At 37.3% G+C, this 20,209-nt stretch overlaps 1 protein-coding gene across 4 annotated transcripts in view; it reads right to left on the bottom strand.

Moving 5' to 3' along the window:
• LOC129755577 (glutamate-gated chloride channel) overlaps positions 1-20,209 on the bottom strand; it is a 339,466-nt gene that overhangs the window by 238,567 nt on the left and 80,690 nt on the right. For all 4 annotated transcript variants that reach the window (XM_055752139.1, XM_055752141.1, XM_055752138.1 and 1 more), the window contains exons 3-4: positions 5,334-5,417; positions 281-393 (exon numbers count right to left, since the gene is read on the bottom strand). In XM_055752139.1, coding sequence (XP_055608114.1) covers positions 281-393; positions 5,334-5,395 — 175 coding nt within the window. In that variant the 5' untranslated portion in view covers positions 5,396-5,417. The remainder of the gene's footprint in view (positions 1-280; positions 394-5,333; positions 5,418-20,209) is intronic.

The following is a 20,209-nucleotide window of genomic DNA, read 5'->3' as shown; positions in this document are numbered from 1 at the left end:
TGGAAGCATTAATCTTTTATTCCTTTTTCAACGGGACGAAATAAAGGAAACGCAATTTCGGAAAAGTATGTTTCACTAAATAGTAAAATATATCTGTGAACAATTTTGTCCAATCACTATTATTATAAAAAGAAATTTTAGAAAAAAAACAATAAAAAGTAGAACATTTTATGACAATGAAATAAAATGTATCAAAGAAGTTCGGATGAATGATGAAGTAATAAGTAGAAGGTACAAAGCCATTCAGGTGCGGAATTGGAAGCAAAAAAGACGGTCTTACCTGTTCCGTTGATACCGGACGGGCGAATTCGGGCATCATATTTACCGGCCCCCAGGATCTGATCCAGGATCTTCTTTTCCTTCTCGCGGAAGTTAACCCGGGCATTGTTTGCTCTGTGGAAAAATTATGAGAACAAAATTGGAAGTATTTTGATAAATAACTTCATTGAAATTGCATTAAAAACTCTAACTTTAGACGAAAATCAACAAAGACTGAAAATTAAAATTCCAAACATCGAATGTCCTCAACAATAAAAAAGTCGAGAGGGGATCAAAAATTAAATTTGAAGAGTCCAACGTCGTGAAGCCTAAAAAGTCTAAAGGTATTTAAATGTCTCAAAGTTTACGAGAGCCTCCAGAGCTTCAAAAACATTAAGAGACTCAAGAATCTCACAAGTATCAACAATTTCAAGAGTTTCAAAAGTCTCTCGAGTCCCAAGAGTCCTAAGAATCTCAAGAATCTTGAGAATCCCAAGAATGTCAAGATTCCCAAGGGTGTTGTTCCAATATTTAAAAAAATTTAAAGAAGTCAAACTGTCTTCAGATAAGTTTTTATGCACCTCAAGAGTCCTAACGTTCCAAATTAAAAAGTCATAACACTCTAAAAGTCCAACACCTCGAGATTCAAGAACAAAAAGTTTAAAAAAAAATCAAGACTTAAGAATAAATTTAAAAAAATTAAATGTGTCAAGATTCTCAACAGTTTCACGAGCCTCAGAAATACCAGAAATCAAGTCCAAATTCCAGAGTTAAGGGATCTGACTTCAGAGTCAAAAGCTCAGAATCCAGAGTCCAGAGTCCAAAAAACAGAGTCCAGAGTCCAGAATCGAGAATCCAGAGTTCAAAGTCCAGAATCCAAAGTCCAAAGTCCAGAGTTCAGAGTCCAGAGTCCAGGGTGCACGGCTAGAGTCCATTTTCCAGAGTCTTGAGTCCAGAATCCAGGGTCTAGAGTCCAATTTTCAGAGTCCATAGTCCAGAACACAGAGTCCAGAGTTCTAAGTTCAGAGTCAACAGTCCAGAATCTAGGGTCATCTAGGGGCTTAGAGTCCAATTACTAGAGTCTAGAGCATAGAGTTCGGATTCCAGAGTAAAGGATCCACAGTCTAGAGTCCAGAGTTCAGAGTCCAGAGTCCAAAATCTAGAGTCCAGAGTCCAGAGTCCAAAATCCGAAGTCCAGAGTCCAAAATCCGAAGTCCAGGGTCCAAAGTGCACGGTTTAAAGTCCAACTTCCAGAGTCTAGAGTACAGAATCCTGAGTTCAGGCTCCAGGGTCCAGGGTGCACGGTTTAGAGTCCAATTGCCATAGTCTGAAGTCCAGAGTCCAGACTTCACAGTTCAGAATGCAGTCTCCAAAGTCCAGAGTCCCGAGTCCAGAGTCCAGAGTCCAGGGTAAACGATTCAAAGTCCAATTTCCAGAGTCCAGAGTCCAGAATCCAGGGTGCACGGTTCAGAGTTCAACTTCCAGAGTCTTAGGTGCAGGGCTTAGAGTCCAATTTCCAGAATCTAGAGTTCAGAGTCCGGATTCCAGAGTCCAGAGTAAAAAGTTCAGAGTTCAGAGTCCAAAATCCAGGGTCCAGAGTGCTGAGTCCAGAGTCCAGAGCCCAGAATCCAGAGGCCAGAGTCTAGGGTACACGGCTCAGAGTCCAATTTTCAGAATCTAGAGTTCAGAATCTGGATTCCAGAGTCCAGAGTCCAGAGTCCAGAGTCTAGAATCCAGGGTCCAAAGTGCTGAGTCCAGAGTCAAGAGTCCAGAGCCCAGAGTCCAGAGTCCGGAGTTTTGGGTGCACGGCCAAGAGTCCAATTTCCAGAATCTAGATTCCAGAGTACGGATTCCATAGTACGGATTCCAGAGTCCGGATTCCAGAGTCCAGAGTTTAGAGTCAAGAGTCCAGAGTCCAGAGTCCAAAGTAAGGAGTTCAGAGTCCAGAGTCAAGAGTCCAGAGTCTTCAGATAACAGTCCAGAGTCCAGAGTCCAGAGTCCAGAGTCCAGAGTCCAGAGTCCAGAGTCCAGAGTCCAGAGTCCAGAGTCCAGAGTCTAGATTCCAGAGTCCAGAGTCAAGAGTCTAGAGTCCAGAGTCCAAAATCTAGGGTCCAGAGTTAAGGGTCCATAGTCCATAGTCTAGAGACCAGAGTTCAGAGTCCAAAGTATAAAGTCTAAAGTCCAAAGTCCAGAGTCCAGATTGCAGAGTCCAGAATCCGCAGTCCAGGGTCCAGAGAGCACGGTTTAGAGACCAATTTCCAGAGTCTAGAGTCGAGTGTCCAGAGTTCAGACTCCACAGTTCAGAATGCAGTTTCCAGAGTCCAGAGTCCAAAGTCTAGAGTCTAGAGTCCAGAGTCCGGATCCCAGAGTCCAAAGTCCAGAGTCCAGGATCCGGGGTGCACGGTTAAGGGTCCAATTTCCAGAATCTTGAGTCCAGAGTTAAGGGTTCACAGTCAATAGTCTTGAGCCCATAGTCCAATGTCTAGAGTCCAGAGTCCGAAGACCAGAATCCAAAGTTCAGAGTCCAAAGTCCAGGGTCCAGGGTCCAGGGTGCATGGTTTCGAGTCCAACTTCCAGAGTCTAGAGTCCAGAGTCCAGAATCCTGAGTTCAGGGTCCAGGGTCCAAGGTCCAGGGTGCACGGTTTAGAGTCCAAACTCCCAGAGTCCGGAGTCCAGAGTTTAGACTCCACAGTTTAGAATGCAGTTCTAAGAGTCCAGAGTCCAGAGTTTAGGGTGCACGATTTTGAGTCCAGAGTCCAGAATCCAGAGTCCAGAATCCAGAGTCCAGAATCCAGAGTCCAGAGTTCATAGTCCAGAGTCCAGAGACCTGAATCCAGAGTCCAAAGTCTTGGGTGCAGGGCTTAGAGTCCAATTTCCAGAATCCAGTGTTCAGAGTCCGGATTCCAGAGTCCAGAGTCCAGAGTTCACAGTCCTTAGTCCAGAGTCCAGAGTGCTGAGTCCAGAGTCCAGGGTCTTGGGTTCACGGTTCAGAGTCTAATTTTCAGAATCTAGAGTTCAGAGTCCGGATTCCAGAGTCCATAGTCCGGAGTCCAGAGTCCACAGTCCAGAATCCAGCGTCTACGATGCATGGCTTGGAGTCCAATTACTAGAGGATAGAGCTCAGAGTCCGGATTCCAGAGTTAAGGGTCCACAGTCTAGAGTCCAGATTTCAGAGTCCAGAGTCCAAAATCTAGAGTCCAGAGTCCAGAGTTCAAAATCCGAAGTCCAGAGTCCAAAGTTCAGAGTCCAGGGTCCATTGTGCACGGTTTAGAGTTCAATTTCCGTAGTCTGAAGCCCAGAGTCCAGACTTCACAGTTCATAATGCAGTTTCCAAAGTCCAGAGTTCTGAGTCCAGAATCCAGAGTTCAGGGTACACGATTGAGAGCTCAATTTCCAGAGTCCAGAGTCCAGGGTCCTGAGTGCTGAGTCCAGAGTCCAGAGCCCAGAGTCCAGAGTCCAGGGTCTTGGGTTCAAGGCTCAGAGTCCAATTTTCAGAATCTAGAGTTCAGAGTCCGGATTTCAGAGTCCAGAGTCCAGAGCCCAGAGTCCAGAGCCCAGAGTCCAGAGCCCAGAGTCCAGAGCCCAGAGTCCAGAGCCCAGAGTCTAGAGCCCAGAGCCCAGAGTCCAGAGTCCAGGGTCTTGGGTTCACGGCTCAGAGTCCAATTTTCAGAATCTAGAGTTCAGAGTCCGGATTTCAGAGTCCAGTGTCCAGAGTTCAGAATCCAGGGTCCCGAGTGTTGAGTCCAGAGTCCAGAGCCCAGTGTCCAGAGTCCAGAGTACATAGTCCAGGGCCCAGGGTCCAGTGTCAAGAGTTCAGAGTCCAGAGTTCTGTTACCAATCTAATGTAGTTCAGAGTCCAGAGTCTACTTTTGAGAGTGCATTTTCCAGTCCAAAGTCAAGAATCCATAGTCTACAGTCAGGAGTCTAGTCTCTAGTTTTTAGTTTCCAGAGTCCAGAAGCCAGAGTCCAAAGTCTAGAAACCAGAGTCCTGAGTCCAGATTCCAGCTTCCAGAGTCCAGAGTCCAGAGTCCAGAGTCCAGGGCCCAGAGTCCAGAATCCAAAGTCTTGAAACCAGAGTCCTGAGTCCAGAGTCCTGTTTCCAGAGTCCAGAGTCCAGAGTACTGAGTCCAGAATCCAGAGTCCAGAATCCGGAGTCCAGAGTCCGGAGTCCAGAGTCCAGAGTCCAGAATCCAAAGTCCAGTGTCCAGAGTCCAGAGTTCGAAGTCCTGCGTCCAGGGTCCAGAGTCAAGAGTTAAGAGTCCATAGTTCTGTCACCCAACTTATTTAGTCCACAGTTCAGAATCCAGAGTCCATAGTCCAGAGTCAACTTTTTAGAGTCCAGTTTCCAGAGTCTAGAGTCAAGAATCCATAGTCTAGAGTCAGGAGTCTAGTTTCCTGATTCAAGTTTCCAAAGTCCAGAGTCCAGAGTCCACAGTCCAGAGTCCAGAGTCCAGAGTCCAGAATCCAGAGTCCAGAGTCCAGAGTCCAGAGTCCAGAGTCCAGAGTCCAGAGTCAAGGGTCCAAAGGCCAGAGTCCAGAGTCCAGAGTCCAGAGTCCAGAATTAAGAGTTTAGGGTTCAGATTCCAGAGTCCAGAGTCCAGAAGCCAGAGTCCAAAGTCCAGAATCCAGACTACAGAGCCCAGAGTCCAGAGTCCAGAGTCCAGAGTACAGAGTCCACAGTCCTGATTCCTGAGTCCTGAATCCAGAGTCCAAAGTCCAGAGTCCAGTGTCCGAGCCCAGAGTCCAGAGTTCTATGTTCGAGTCCAGAATTCAGAGTCCAGGGTCCAAGGTTCAGAATCCAAAGTCCAGAATCCATTGTCTAGATTCCAGGGTCCACAGTTAAGAGTCCAGTTTTCAGAGTCCAGAGTTTTGTTTCCAGAGTCCAGAGTATAGAGTCCAGAGTCCACAGTACAGAGTCTAGAGTCCAGCGTCTAGAGCCCAAAATCCAGAGTTCAGGGTCCGGAGTCTAGGGTCCCTAATCCAGTGTACAGAATCCAGAAATTCACAGTCAAGAATCTAGGGTGAGTTAAAGGTCTATCGTTGATTAAGCTCTCGATGTTTGATGCTATACTTACAGTGAAGCGCTGCAAAGACAGGCAAAGTAGAATATCGCCCAGAAGTAATGGCCAGGGGCCATTCTGAAGATGTTGCGCTTAATTCTGTAAATAGAAAAAGAAAAAACTTATTTTAGTTTTTCAATGATGAAAGATAAAATTTAGGTTCATATTATCAGAAAATAAAACATTTTAATTTTTGTCTTAATTTTTTCCCCACAAAAAAAAACGCCTAAATGTATACTGCATCCCCTATCTCTGGCAAAGTACTATAATGAAGAGCAACCACTACCGTTTGAACTTTTTACGGCTTACGGACTCAGCTTTATCGCGGTTGTAAACTGTTCGATTCAGCAGCGAACTATTCTCATACATCGAGCCAATCATGTTGGGCTTCATAGGAGAAAGCCCAAGCCAAAGAATGGCCCGGTCCATGATCCCAAAGTTATGTCAAACTACCAAATTAAGCTAAATTTTTCTCGTCTCCCCGATTGGTGCTTCTTATGTTTCCAGGATCAGGGGCTGAGCAATTTTACGATACTACCCCTCGAACGATCTCTGTTTCAGTGCTAGAATGGAAAAATATCTGGTTTCGGAGAGAGAAAGGGAGCAGTTGACCGGCTTTATGGAGAAAATATTTTAGGGTGACCTTTTTTTTCTTGTGGGGGGTTTTCCTAACTGCTGTTTTTTTAGGTGGTAGTTTCCGGTTTCGGAAACCGGAAGCAGGAGAGGGGACTCTTTTTAATTTATTCCACTCATTGAGGGCCGACTGCACTGGTGACGAGAAAAGTCGTAAAACTATTTGTAGATTTTTATGGGTCTATTTTCTCGTTTGCTTACTTTGCTTCGATCTTTGGTGCCGGAACCTATAATAAAAAAAAGGGAAAAAAATATCAAGCGTTTGGGTCGATTGAGATCGACCGATTAGATGCATTGGGTCCTCTGAGTAAACTTTTAGAACCATAAATCTGCCAACAAGAAAAATGGAAGAGTACAACACAGAGATGAAACTTCTCTTTGATGTGGTTCCATATTTATTATCCGGGAGGGTGGGATAAAATTAAAACATCTGTCACATGACTTGGGGCTGACTAAACTTTCCCGTACGATGTGCTGTTTTTTTCTTTAAAAAAAGCTACCATAAAAGACAACAGCTTCCGTTATAATACCCCACTCGATAGATCGAATCTCTTGATCTCAAAATGACTTTCATACATGCTTCCTCGATTGTTATTCTAAAGTCGATGGCCCGTATTTTTCCTCCTATTCTAAGCCATCAAAACTCACAAAAGCTGGGAGGCATTTTGATAAAGGAAAATCTGAGAAAAAAAACACAAAATCCACTCTCCATCACCGGTTGAGTGCCACTCAATAGATAGCAACGTATCGACGGATCCCTCGAAGTGACGGAACAAGAACGAAAACCAAGATAATCAGATCCAGATTAGAATATGTGAAAAAACACATATTCAAACTCTGTCACACTTGACCAGGCAGACACACATGGCGGGGGACGCCATTTTGGTCCTGTTTATTTTAAGTGCACTGAATGAGTTTACGCTTCCGCGCCTCTCTTCTTTTGTCGTCGTCGTCGTCTTCTTCGGTTTTGCCTATTTTTGGGCTCTTGTTTGGGATTTTGGGAAAGGGTTTATTTCCGTCGTCGCCCATCAAGAGCCATATTTTTAGACGAAAGGGTAAGAAAACAACGACAAATGCGAACACCCCCCAAAAATGGAAGCTGTACCTATGTATGTAGCTATGGAAAGTATGTAGTATGGAAAATAACAGTAATGCGTGGGTGGTAAGTGGACAGTTCTATTTTGGGAACCTACTACATAGAGCAGACAGTTGAGTGGCCCCTTGTAATGGCGAGATAGGATTAAATTCGAACTGAGGTGCGATTCGATGGAACTACTCGGAATTGAAGAAAATTTAACCTTTTTGAGAGGATTAACAGTAGAAATAATTGGTTGCAAAGTTATTTTCCATACAAAGAAGATAAACTTTTATTTTCAGGCTTGATTCTAACCCTCTTAGGCTCAGGAAGTTTATTTTAAACTACCTTACATATTAGGCAAAATACTTAACTTCGATTGTGGATTTGGATTACATTCTGTAAGTGCGACATTAAAGCGTTGGAATTCTTCATTACAAAATTGAAATCATTATTTTAAAAATCGCCTGTATGTAGGCAATAGATTTAGAATTATTTGTTAACAAAAACAACCACTTTCAATGTATCACAAATGCATCAAACCAAACTAAAGTAAGAGTCAATAACAATCTTCACGGACTTTCAGATATTCAAAAATTGTTCTCTAGATTGGGCTTGTGATATAGTTCAGTTGGCAAGTCTGTTGTCTCCTTAGCCGATGTCCGCGAGTTCGAGCCCAAGAGTAAACATCGAACACAGTTGTACCGGATAAGTTTTTTAATAACGATCCGTCAACTGTAACGTTGATAAAGTCGCAAATGCCATAAAGATGGTAAAACGACTATAATCGAAACAAAAAAAAATGTTCTCTAGATTATTCTCGAGGAGCTAAGAGGTCCCAATATTGATTCAGCTGTACTTGGTTCATAAATTGAAATACTGATTGTAGGCCTCGGGCAAAGATGTCAATCCAAGATCGTGCGAACGGGGAGGGCGATAAAGGGGTTAAATCCCCCTCCTCATGGAAGATTTTTTTCAATTGAGATTTTTCAGTTTAAGAAGGGGGAAATAACTTGATCCCGAAAATTATCTTGATTAAATGAAAACTGGTTCGCCTTCAACGAAATTTAGCCCTGCATCACATTTAGCCTAAGACATTTTATTATACGACACTATATTGAAACTGTTTGGTAATTATAAATTTTGAATTGCAATTCCACATAACTTTTAAAATCTTGACTCTTAAACCATTCCTCGTCTTTGAAATGGTTTTTCTTGGTTGTACTTCCTAAAAAGTTTTGAATTTGAAACCAACCAATTTATCTTCAAAATTCATTCATGCGAAACTGATTCAACACATCAATAAGCTGCTAGCCTTGTAACCAAGGTTGCCGAAATCACAGAAAAATCTATAATTTCACAGAATTTTGAGCCAATTTTCATCACAGATTCTGTGTCACAGAACCCAGGGTTTTACAAATATTTACAGATTTCACAGAATTTTAAAATATTGAACGTTTTTTCAAAATTTAATTTTTTATGCGAACATCAATTTTAGATAATTATCTTTGAATTTGGAAAATATGATGAAATTGGCAATGTTAAATGATTATTCTTATATAAAATGTAGAAAAGACGCAGTATGACATGACTATTCAATGAAATTAATGGAAAAAGCATCACTCAACTTTTTCTCGCCGAAACACAGATTTTTTTCTGGCAACTTTGCTTGTGACATGTATTCACTATTCACGATAGTAAAATGAATGAGCAAAAACAATCTAAAACATAACACCACTAAACACTTTGGTTATAAAAATGAAAACGCATTGAAATTTTATCAGCTTTCTAAATAAAATATTTAAAAAAATAGTAATGTATTTTTACCTGAAAAATTGTATACAACTTTTAAATGGGGTCTAAGAGTACCGTCTGTACACCGAATAATCTACAAAAAAAAAACCATTGTATAGCCCAATTTATGATGCAACTTTCATTTGAAGGTACCAAAGTGAGTCAACAACTGCTTTTGAAGTTATGAAAGAAATAATAATAATCTCTTTTTGGTATCGGAAATATACAACTGCACTCACAAAAACTACGCGCGTAAAAAGTACTCATCAAAACAGGTAAAAGAATAACAATTTTTTCGTGCTTTGTAGAGTGTTTGCTGGAAAATTGACTTCAAATTCCAACTTGCTGAACTTCACAGCAAAAGAGCTTTGATAAATTACACAAGGCAACAAAATTCACATATTTCCGAATCCAAAATCTTAGTTAGTTTTTTTAACAGCTTTTGTTTTTTTTAAATAACTTTAGAAAAAGAAGTAAAGATTAATTACGAAATCTCTGAACTTTTTTGACAAAACTGTAGAACATAAACAAAAATTGAAATTTAGGCTCTAAATCAATGAGTTTCCTACAATGAAGGTTATAGAAGTTTTTTTTGTTTACTTTTCCTATGCTGTAAAAACGGGAATTTTAACGAATTTTTAAAAATGTTCAAACCGCAGAAATCAAATTTAGCGAATAAAATGAAAACTTTTTATTAAAAAAAAACTTTCATTTATATTATTTTCAAATTCATAAAAAAAAATAGAATTTAACTTTTTAGATTATTGTGTTTCTGAAATGAGAATAACTAAGCTAAAACTTATTCTTTGGTTGAATAAAGGATAATAAACAAATTCAGAATAAGTTTTTGTTTTTCATGTTTTTGTCATGTTTTTTTTTTGCAGTCTTGTTCTTCTCAAATCTGATCCATTTTTTAACTTATAAACGCTATATCACCAAAACTAGAGATGATAGACAAAATTTGATAAAAAATTGCGTTTAGGAAGCCGAATACTCCCATATCTATTTAATATATTTATTTTAAAAAAAATCACCCAATTTTAAGATTCTACTATTTCAACTTTTGATATAAATTTCAAAAAGTACGTATTTGTCTTTCAATTTTTAATTCTTGTGCTTAGAAAACATAGTTTTCTTGTATGCTTCTGAGCTTGAAACTTTAAAATTTTAACTTGAAAATTTACAAACTTATTTAATTTATTTTCATTATTCTACCTAATAATAATTTGATCATAATTTTTCTTTTTTGAAGCGATCATGATTTTTGAAACAAGCTATGAAAATTCAAACAATGATGGAAAGAATCTACATCAAAGTTAAATTTTAATGCGCAATATTGACTAATTTAGTATTTGCTTTGTGCTTTCAATATGTACTACAAACTTTGTTTTTTTTTTCCTAAATTCAATCAATAACCATTTGTTTTGAATTAATTTTCTTAATTCAAAGATAGATATCATTTTTTTCCTTATCGAGTATTCATATTTCAAATCGTGATTCAGTTTTGATTCAAATTAAATCTATATATTATCGCGTAATTTGTCAATCAACGCTTTCATTGAAAATGATGAAAGGAAACGTAAATCAACATGATTAAAATGAATAATTGTTATCATTTCGCCAAAATATTTTTAATCAAGGTATGTTTCTGACCTGATCTGAGAATTAAATGAGAATAAGGATTGAATGTTATTTGAAATTTGGTGTTATAAATTTATTCTATTTTTGAGCACTAATTCTTAAGTCCAAGGCTTTCAGTTTAGATTTTTTATGCAAAATTTTAATTTTTATTCATTTTCTAGAGCTTTGGGAATATTGATTTTAAATTTGTTGTCTAGTTTAACGCTTAAATTTATTTTTCAGCTTATTTATTGAATAGTTAATTGATGACTTACCGGAAATAAAAACTTCGATTTTATTTTAATTCTGATAAATTTTGAATAATATTAGTAAAATCTATTAGTTTATCGAACTTGTGCGATAATCTGAAGAAGGAAGTCTGTTTTCAAAATGGATTTTTTCCTGTGAATTTTTGGTATTGTTATTATTCCTAGCTAGATATGAATTTGAAAACCTTCGGTCATTAATTTAATAGAAATCAGCACTTTAAATTTCAGCTCATTTGGCTAATTCTATGGAGCCACTCTATGGGGCACAAGTTTGTATAGGATTTAGGCACCATGCTGTGTATTAGCATGACCAAACCACTTTTTGACAGATTTACAAGAAAAGTATTTTCCTCTTAAGTTCAGAAAATATAAAGAAAAATCTTGATTCAATACTGAAATCCAGTTAGCCATGATAAAAAGAAATTTGGCCAACAGATCTTGGAAAAGATAAAAAAAAACCATAGAAAATAAAATTCATTATAAATTATTACGAAATAAGGTTACGAGTCTGATTTATAGAGCTAAACTAAACCGCGACAAAAAAACTTTTTTATAAAAATTTAGCTCCCACAAAATTTTGGAACAATCTCAAAAGGCTTGGACTTAATAAACGCCAAGTGGATACACCCACTATGAACTATTCTGTTTCTGAGATTAATGAATACTTTTCTTCTAAATTTTCACAAAGCTGCGATTCTGAAATTATAGTGCCCAGTAACGCGGAAGGTTTTCACTTTTGAAATATTGAAAGCTACGAAATCGTGAATGCCATATATTCTACAAAATCAGACGCTATTGGTCTTGGCAACATTTCTCTAAAGCTGATACGTTTAATTCTTTTTCAAATACTACCTCTACTTTTTCATTTGTGTGCTACAATAATCACTACATCGAAATTCCCCTTTCAATGGAAAAAGGATGAATTTATTCCAATCGCAAATAAATCCAATAGCAACGAAATAACAAATTTTCGACCAATTAGTATTTTACCTTGAATTTCTAAGGTATTTGAAAAACTTATTAAATCACAAATTACAGAATATGTTAATAACAATAACTTGCTTACCATTTTTCAATCCGAATTAAGATCGTTACACAGCACAAAAGCAGTCCTCATGAAAGTTCATAATGATATTTCGCTAGCTTTAGACAAAAAAGGAGTGTCTTTTTTAGTTTTGATTGATTTAGCTAAAGCATTTGACAGAGTCCCTCATGTGAAGTTAATACACTTACTTGCGAATCAATTCATTTTAGCAAACAAGCAGCTCAAATGATTCTCTCATACTTAAAAAAATCGCACTCAAGGCGTATGTTTCGAAGAAAAATTTTCAAATTTCTTTTATTCCTTTATTTTTCCTTTATTGTTATTTTTTATACTGAAAGCTCTGGCTCAATCAATAGATCGACCGCGCATTGCATTAAATGCGTGCGTTAGATATGTCCTTCCTAGAATTAGCTATGTTTCGCATCTTAAGTCAAACTTATTTGGGTGTCGGTTCGAAGAGTTGTATGAAACTCGTGCATGTGAAATGATTCACAGAAATCATTCAACTGGAAAACCAGATTATTTGCGTAAACTTCTTGTACCGTTGAGAAACTTGCGAACAAAAAAAATTCTTATTCCACATCATTGCTCTGCTTATTATAGGTAATAATTCTTTTTTTTATCAGGAAATAAGAAAATGGAATAATCTCCCATACTTTGTCAAATCTGCTCATACGAGATCTAGTTTTAAAAGGCGTTTGCTGACGAGGTTCACAACATAGGATAGGTTTTCTACAAATATTGATGAAGACAAATATGAAAATCGTAAGGATCGAATAAAATCAAACGAAATTCTAATTGTAATAATTCCAAAGATTCTGAATCTTAAGTCACAAGGTTATTATTATTATTAAGTTTTATTAGTGACACTTTACCATCTTCATGGCATTCGTATCATCACATGGTTATTAATAAAAAAAATACAAATACAAATATATTGAAATGAATTTCTTAACTATGCAAATCCTGATTAGTGGAATATAGCGTTTCAGCAATAATCGTCAGGACTATTTTGCATTTCTGTGTCACAAACTTGCTTAAAAATTGCTCAATTTCCATCCACATTGCTGAGAGTAATAACACCACTTCATACAATCCACGCCTCCCCTCGAAGGGAATGCGTCATAAAAATAATTTGCATACTATTTTCCGCGTGAATTAAACATCCCATAAGCATACTCCCTTTATGGCCCCAGGAATTTCGGGCCACCAACCTCCAGGAAAGAACTGGAAATTTTCGGTGGGTACTTGAACGTTGTTGCGCCATTTCGAAAACCCACGACCGAATCAATTCCGACCAAACGATCCAGCAGACGCTAAAATCTAATGTTTATGCCTATGTACGAGTATGTAAAAATGAGAAGCACTGAACAAATGCGCCTTCCGGTTCACACAAAACGGAAGCTTGCCTGTTTGCGCTCTAACATTTAAGCACACTTTTACCACCCTCCCTCACATTCACTGAGGGGGAAAATGAGTGTGTGCACTTCAAAGTATGTGCTCAAGCCGGAAAATCGGGTCGAATAATGAAGTTTATTTGTCTTACCATTATTGCGAGCATTTTGGGTTTTTTACTTCTTCTCGAAAGGTTCCAAAGGATCCTCACGATTGTTGTCGGGAAAAATGGTCACATCAATTTCTCTCTCTCTCTCGGGACTTCGTTTTATTTTTCGAACTGAGAAAAGAGAGAAAATGGAAATTCGGCTCATAAAGGTCAGGCAGGAGCCACGACCCCACTGCTAGTGGAAATCAGAGGAAAATAGGCGCGGAAAAGCCTCCATCCATCTACCGAGGAGAACCCCTGGAAACGGCAGGATGAGCAAACAAATTTGCCAGCTAATATTGCTCGGTGCGCTACATGCGTATGGTTTTAATGCGTGCTTTCTGGAATGCGAGGGTGTGAGCCAACGCGAACATTAAAACAGTCATCGGGCGGAAGGATAAGTGCTTAATTATTTTCATGCTTAGCGTTATTGCCTCGAAAAAGCCCCAAATGGGGCTACTTTCATTGGGACCCCCCTTCCCGGAATAATGATGCCTTGATTTGCGATTCTATTCTCTTCCGTTTGGGCGGGTGTAATTTGAGCTGGTGAAAATTTTAACAGATTTGCCACGTTTGCACGATATCCGCTCATTGTTGCCAAATCATCGCGCCAAATTGTTTTGCAAATATTACCTAATTGCATTGCTTGAGAATTTGTTTAAGAAGAAATGGCAGACGCATGGTAGCGTTTCATAGTCGTTTGTTTGTACGTCACTAATTATATAATGGGATCATCCATATGTAGTTATATTAACACCAAAGGAGTAGTAAAAGTACTACTGATTTTTTTTAAAAACATCTATTATAGACTGTTCCGATAGTTATATATACACTATAAAATAATCTTCATCCCAAAAATCGTGTAGTATTCAACAAAATTTTGGGTACGCACTGTTTTTACATCTAAGTGAAGTAAGCGTTGTCATTTTTTGTCGTTTTTCGCGAATAAATCTACCTGGACCATAATTTTCTACCTCACCGAAAGGAAAACATGTTCCTGCATCAGTGAAAGGCATATTCACTGAAAAATTGGAAAGAAAGTTTTGATGCGGTAAGCTATATGCAAATGCGGTAAAATGTCTTGTCCATTCATAACTACAGACACAATGAATAGCAATATTTACGTGCAAGTATGTTTACAAAAAAGGTTGCTGCTCTAAATTGAACAGCAGAATTCTACAATTTTTTGGCCTGATCTCGCTTCGTGCCACTACTCTAAGAATCAGGGCCGTAGGAAGATTTGATTCATGGAAGGGGTTGGTGACCTTTTTTTCTATGACTTTTTTGCTCAAATAATGCAGGAAAAAAATTAAAAATGGTATTTTTGAATACTATTTGATTGTTAATTTTTTACGTTAAGTAGAAACTTTTGGAAATGCATCCTAAAATCTTTCAAAAGATGATTGGGATTTGGGTAAAGAATCTTTTTGTAACAAAATAGCAAACCTACTTTCATCGATTGTTGAAATCATAAAACTTCAAACAAAATTTGGTGAACTTGGCTTAAGATTGCCTGATGTTCTCCCGCACGCATCCGGGCTATTTTATTTAAAACCTAGCAATATTCGATCATTATAGTTTTTCACACCAAAATCCATCAAGAACCATCCAACGAAAATTAAAAAAAAATACATTTGAATCATTATTTTTTCATCGAAAAACATAACCAAATTTTGAATCATATTTCAGGCTCCCAAAAACTCGTTTATGTTTATTTTAACAAATCTAGCTTTAAAAATTTGATTTTAAAGGCGTCAAAATTTAAAATTATTATTATGAAATTTGAAGTTTTCGTTTGATTTTTCAAAAAATATGAATAATTCCGGACAAAATCAGGATATTTCTCAACGTTTCCCAATTTTTGTTTACTAAATATCCTGACAAGTCCAGGTTAAACCGAGTAAAACTGGGATATCCAGGTAGCTTAGTTTTTTTTTATTTGATTTTAACTAACTATATCTTTTTTAAGAAAGCCTTACAATTTGAAAAAAAAATGGAAAGTAAATCCAATTTTTAAAACCAAGAGTAAATTATTTAAATTTTGCGGTTCAAATTGGATCTATGCAAACTCGATCCAAGTTAAAGATTTTAGTTTAAAATTTGAAGCTTGAAAAAACTGCGTAATAATGTTGAGCGATACGCCAAAACATATGGAATTCCTCACGATTTCTTGAAGCGGACCATACACGTTTCTTTAACATCCATTAAAGGGTGTCCACGATGAAATTGCCACACTATGAAATTGCTCTAACTTTTTAACCATTGAGTAGAATTTAATAAAAATTTGGGTGGATTTAGTTCATAGTGCATTGTTTACATCCTGCAAGTTTTAAAGTCCGGTGTTCAAAACTCGTTCATTCATTAAGAGAACAAGGATCTCTCGCATCGTTTCATCGCTAAAACGTTGGAAATCGCGAATTTCACGGTGTTACTACAGTCTAGGAACTGAAGAAAGTATGGGTTTATATTAGGGTTACCAGATCCCGCAACACCAAAAAGAGTACATTGAGATCATTTACCCAAAAAGTCAGGAGAAACGATATAACTTCGGTTTTCTGAGCTTCCAGCCATCAGGTTGATACAAGATCCATTTTACTATCGAATTTTGCTCCCTGATTATATGCAAAACAGAAGGAAAAAGATGTAGGGTCAAGTGGGGTAATTATGAACACGGGGTAATTCCGAACAAGTGCCATACGCGCTGCTGTGGGGGATGAATGAACACAAAAAGTTCCAAAAGTGGTAGTTTAACATCCGATTGATAGCTGTAAGGTGTTTCCGATCTGTTTTCAAATCATAATGATATAATTTCAGATGTTTTTAAAAACCATTACCTCGTGAAACGGAAATCGTTTCGGACAGCGTTTAATGTTTTGAATATCTGATCATAGGAAATCTAGCTGGAATGTTTTTATCACATGTTTTACATCCAGTTTATGATGCTCTGTCTGGATTTTGAAGAAATTTCGAAAAAATTGATTCGCACTTATTCACAGATGAGTGTTCATATTTACCCCATAGTTTTCGTCCTATGGGGTAGTTATGAACACATCTTCTTATGCATTTCCTGACATCTCTAATGCTTTTAAATGGTCAAATGATTTATTCATCAACATAGGGGGCCATTCACTAATTATCCAAGCATTTCCAGACTCCTTTCCCCCTCCCTCCCCTTGTAAGAAATTTCTTAAAAAACTACTCCCCTCCCTTTCTATAACATCTTAACACATTAACGACCGTGGAGAAATCTTAGCCGGGAAACATCTACACTCGGCATCTATATCCCAGAATCCATTGGACCAAATTCAAGAAATTTCATAAGTAAATTAGGTCTGCAATGTGTTAAATTTTGAATTTTTGAGAAATTGATTTTTTTTTCCAATATTGAGTTTCGGATTTAGAGAAAAAGCTATGCCAGTTCTTTTCAGTCTATGCAAAAAACTTTTGAATCCCATTTTTTTTTAACTAAAAATAAAATTTCAAAAGTGGAAAAAAGTGAATGATACAGAAATTTTGAAAAAAGCTCAATCCGTAACCAAATATAAACAAGTCTTAATTTTGTTTAAATAAATTGTGATAACAACATGCTTTTCGTTGATAGAAAAAAGGCAGTCAAAAGTTTTACCGGTAATACCAAAACTGAAAACCTGTATCCCAGGAATAGTTCTCTAATACCGAATACAGGTTTTAAGTGCTTTCAAAACCAGGTTACAAACAATAAGGTTACAAACCAGTGTTTCATTTGACTTAAAATTAAATTCACCATTTGTTTACAAAAGGTTTGCTGATCGAGCTTTTATTCATAACTGTGGGAAATTTAACATTATTATGAACCTCAAACCTCTGTGGTCAACAGTAAAATAGCTTAGCTTAGCTTGGTTGACTACTCATATCCACCTTAAATCATTGAACTGGAAACGCTGTGTAGATATGTTTATACAACGAAAAAAAAGAGTATTCAGATATGACGATATATGATATGCTTAAATATGATCATTTTTAAACTTCAGATAACATATTTGATTATACTTTGCCCAACTTATACATTTCCAATTCCATGATCGCTGGCGTGGCTAGGCAGAACAAGTTCTACTTCGCCAATGGTTGCTACTCCGCGATTAACCGAGGCCATCAACTTTGTGCAAAGGCCAATAGAAAGCTGCTTGGGATTAGCAGTACATTCTCGTTGCACAAAATTCATGCTCTCTCTCTCTTTGAATATGGTTAATAGCGGCGCCGGCCACGTCCTAGTAGTCAATGGGGGAAACATGAAAGGATGTTAGTTAGTTGGATACTTTCTAGGTTCAATCAACAACCTTTTGTCCCTAAATATTCCAATTACTAGCTTTGAAAAATTTAGAAACAAAGGTAAGTCAATATCGCCAACTATGGAAACCGTCTGTACGTCTGCGAATCTATATTCAAATATCCATGGAAAGGGTTTTGTTAGTAGGGAAGGGTTTATAGATCAGGATCCATTTTGGTTAATGGTGCGATCGTTTTTCCTACACCTTCTATGCTCCTAGATATTTCCTAAGGAAACTCCTACTTATACCTATGAGGCAGTGATATAAGCTCCAAAGCTTTCTGAAAGACAGAAGTATTTCAATAATCGTTAAAACATTTTTTTAAATATAAGTCTTCTCTAAGCTAACTTGTTTTCCTAGCTAATGTTCCTATTATATTGATGTATGTATTTTCCAAAACGACCTTTCAGCCTGAAGAAGCCGATTATACTTCAAAGTATAGTTATAATAAAAATTTTGAAATTTAAAAACTTTGTTAATGAATAACATGCGCCTAGGTGATTGGGTTAGAAATTTTAAATGAGCTGTCAGTTGTGATAATTGTTGAAGGTCGTTTTTGAAAACTCATCAGTGCAATTCTACTCTTTGCCTCATGTTGATTTCTTTATTATGGAGAAAAGAAAGGCTTGAGCTTGCTATCAACTATGAACAGAAAAAATAATTCGTCTCAAATAATTTGATCTTATCCAATGAATGTCACTAAACAGTAAAGATATAAAAATCGTTACCAAATCAATATTGAACTGATACAAAATGCTAGACAAATTACTATAGGTTTTGGAGAATCTGACAAAAAAATTTTCATTTGAGCTGTAGTTTTACAATGTTTGAGAGATTTGATTATGTGCAAAGGATTTGGAAGTGAAAAAATTCAAATTGTGAAAAAAAAATTAAAGGTCATTATTCCATTAATATCGCTATCTAGGTTTCAAATTCTGATAAAATTATAATCAAGTGGAGATGTTCGCGTACTTTTATTTAATTTTTTAACCTCCTCTATTTGCCCTTCTAGCCATTTACGCGACGTTTGATGCTATTGCATTTACCCAGCTTCAACCCTTATATCGGTATACTGATTTCTACCATAATGACTCAAAAGCAGTGTATGACCTGGTTAGGTTACTTACTGATTTGATGTACTTTTCACACAATATGTCAAACTCCCCAAATTACGTTTAACCACACATCAATCTCAACCAAACCTCAACACCATCCAGACGCAACCCTTTCCAACCTATAATAGTCTTTCAAGCTTCGAACAACAATAGAAAAGTGACCAGTTATAAATATTTAAGATGATTAACTTCGACTCCCAAAATCTGTTCCTCAACCAAGTCAGAAACTCAGACTCTGTCTTCATTCACGCCAAAACCCATGCTCACCTATATGGAAACATCCGCACACTCTCATTTCCTGTCATACAAAGCAAGGAACCGTTTTGACCAGTTGTTGAGCAATGCCAAAAAGTCTGGATGGGAACCCATCCTCCCTCCCCGTCTCCCCAAAACACGGAAGAAGTGGTCCGATACCATATACCAATCTCCCAACAACACCACTCTGAATTTGGTCAACACTTCACACATAATCTTTATCACAATATCGCAAAGTCAGCAAATGATTTCTTCAAACGGATTCTGACAGGTGAGCATCTCTCATTTATTCTTGGTATCCCCATGAGCTCTAAGAATTATCCACTCCATTATAATAGTGAATCTAACTGGGCCTGACTTATCGAAAAATAAAACATTAAATTTTTTAAACATTTCTATCGTTGTGGCACTAATTTCAACGGTAAATAATCATAATGCTCTCCAAAAATTTCTCCCTTTTTGTGAAATAGTGATTGAATAATGCAAGAATGTTGTAGTAGATTTCCCTCCTCCTCACTTGAGTTATAATATATACTCCTCCTAAAGTATAGTTGTGTTTGTGTGTTTTTCTTATGTTCACCCTAACCTGATGGGTGCCAAAACGGGATTGCACACGACACCCTTTCAAATAAATGAAAATTATTCTAACCTGTCCTGGAAAAGTCAAACCTCGTTTACTTTGCTGCTGCTTTTTTTATCCTCCGAATCTGATTTCGATATCGATTAAGATATTCATAATGTCCCGACGGTAAGATTTTTAAATCGTTCAAAACTTGATCAACATGGATTTTCATTTATTTTAGTACCGAGGTTAAATACATTTCAAACAGTACTGGTCACTGTTTTTGTCTCCTTGATATTCCTGGCGATGGAAGCTGTCTATTTGGATCTATCGCCCATCAATTATTTGGGGTTCTTCCGGTTAATCATAATTACCAGAAATATTGTGCTGAGCTTCGATATTACGCTGTGCAATCGATTCGTACAGAAATATCACTATACTACGATTATATTCTACCCTTCGCATTGGATATGTTTCCTGGTGTTTTACAAGACATTGACAAAGTCGAGGAATATTTGCGACGATTAGAGACCCCCACTTTTTGGGGTGGAGCAGAGTGTATATCTGCCCTCGCGAATTTTTACAATGTTTCCTTCGTGGTGCACCAGGACAATGCACAAATACGCTTTTCTCCTACTGAGTCCGAATCAGATGCGCAAATGTACCATCTCTA

Source organism: Uranotaenia lowii, chromosome 3 (genome assembly GCF_029784155.1).
Source record: "Uranotaenia lowii strain MFRU-FL chromosome 3, ASM2978415v1, whole genome shotgun sequence".
In the NCBI taxonomy this organism is placed as follows: domain Eukaryota; kingdom Metazoa; phylum Arthropoda; class Insecta; order Diptera; family Culicidae; genus Uranotaenia; species Uranotaenia lowii.
The sequence above is the reverse complement of the archived record's forward strand: the minus strand, read 5'-3'. Positions and strand labels throughout refer to the sequence as shown.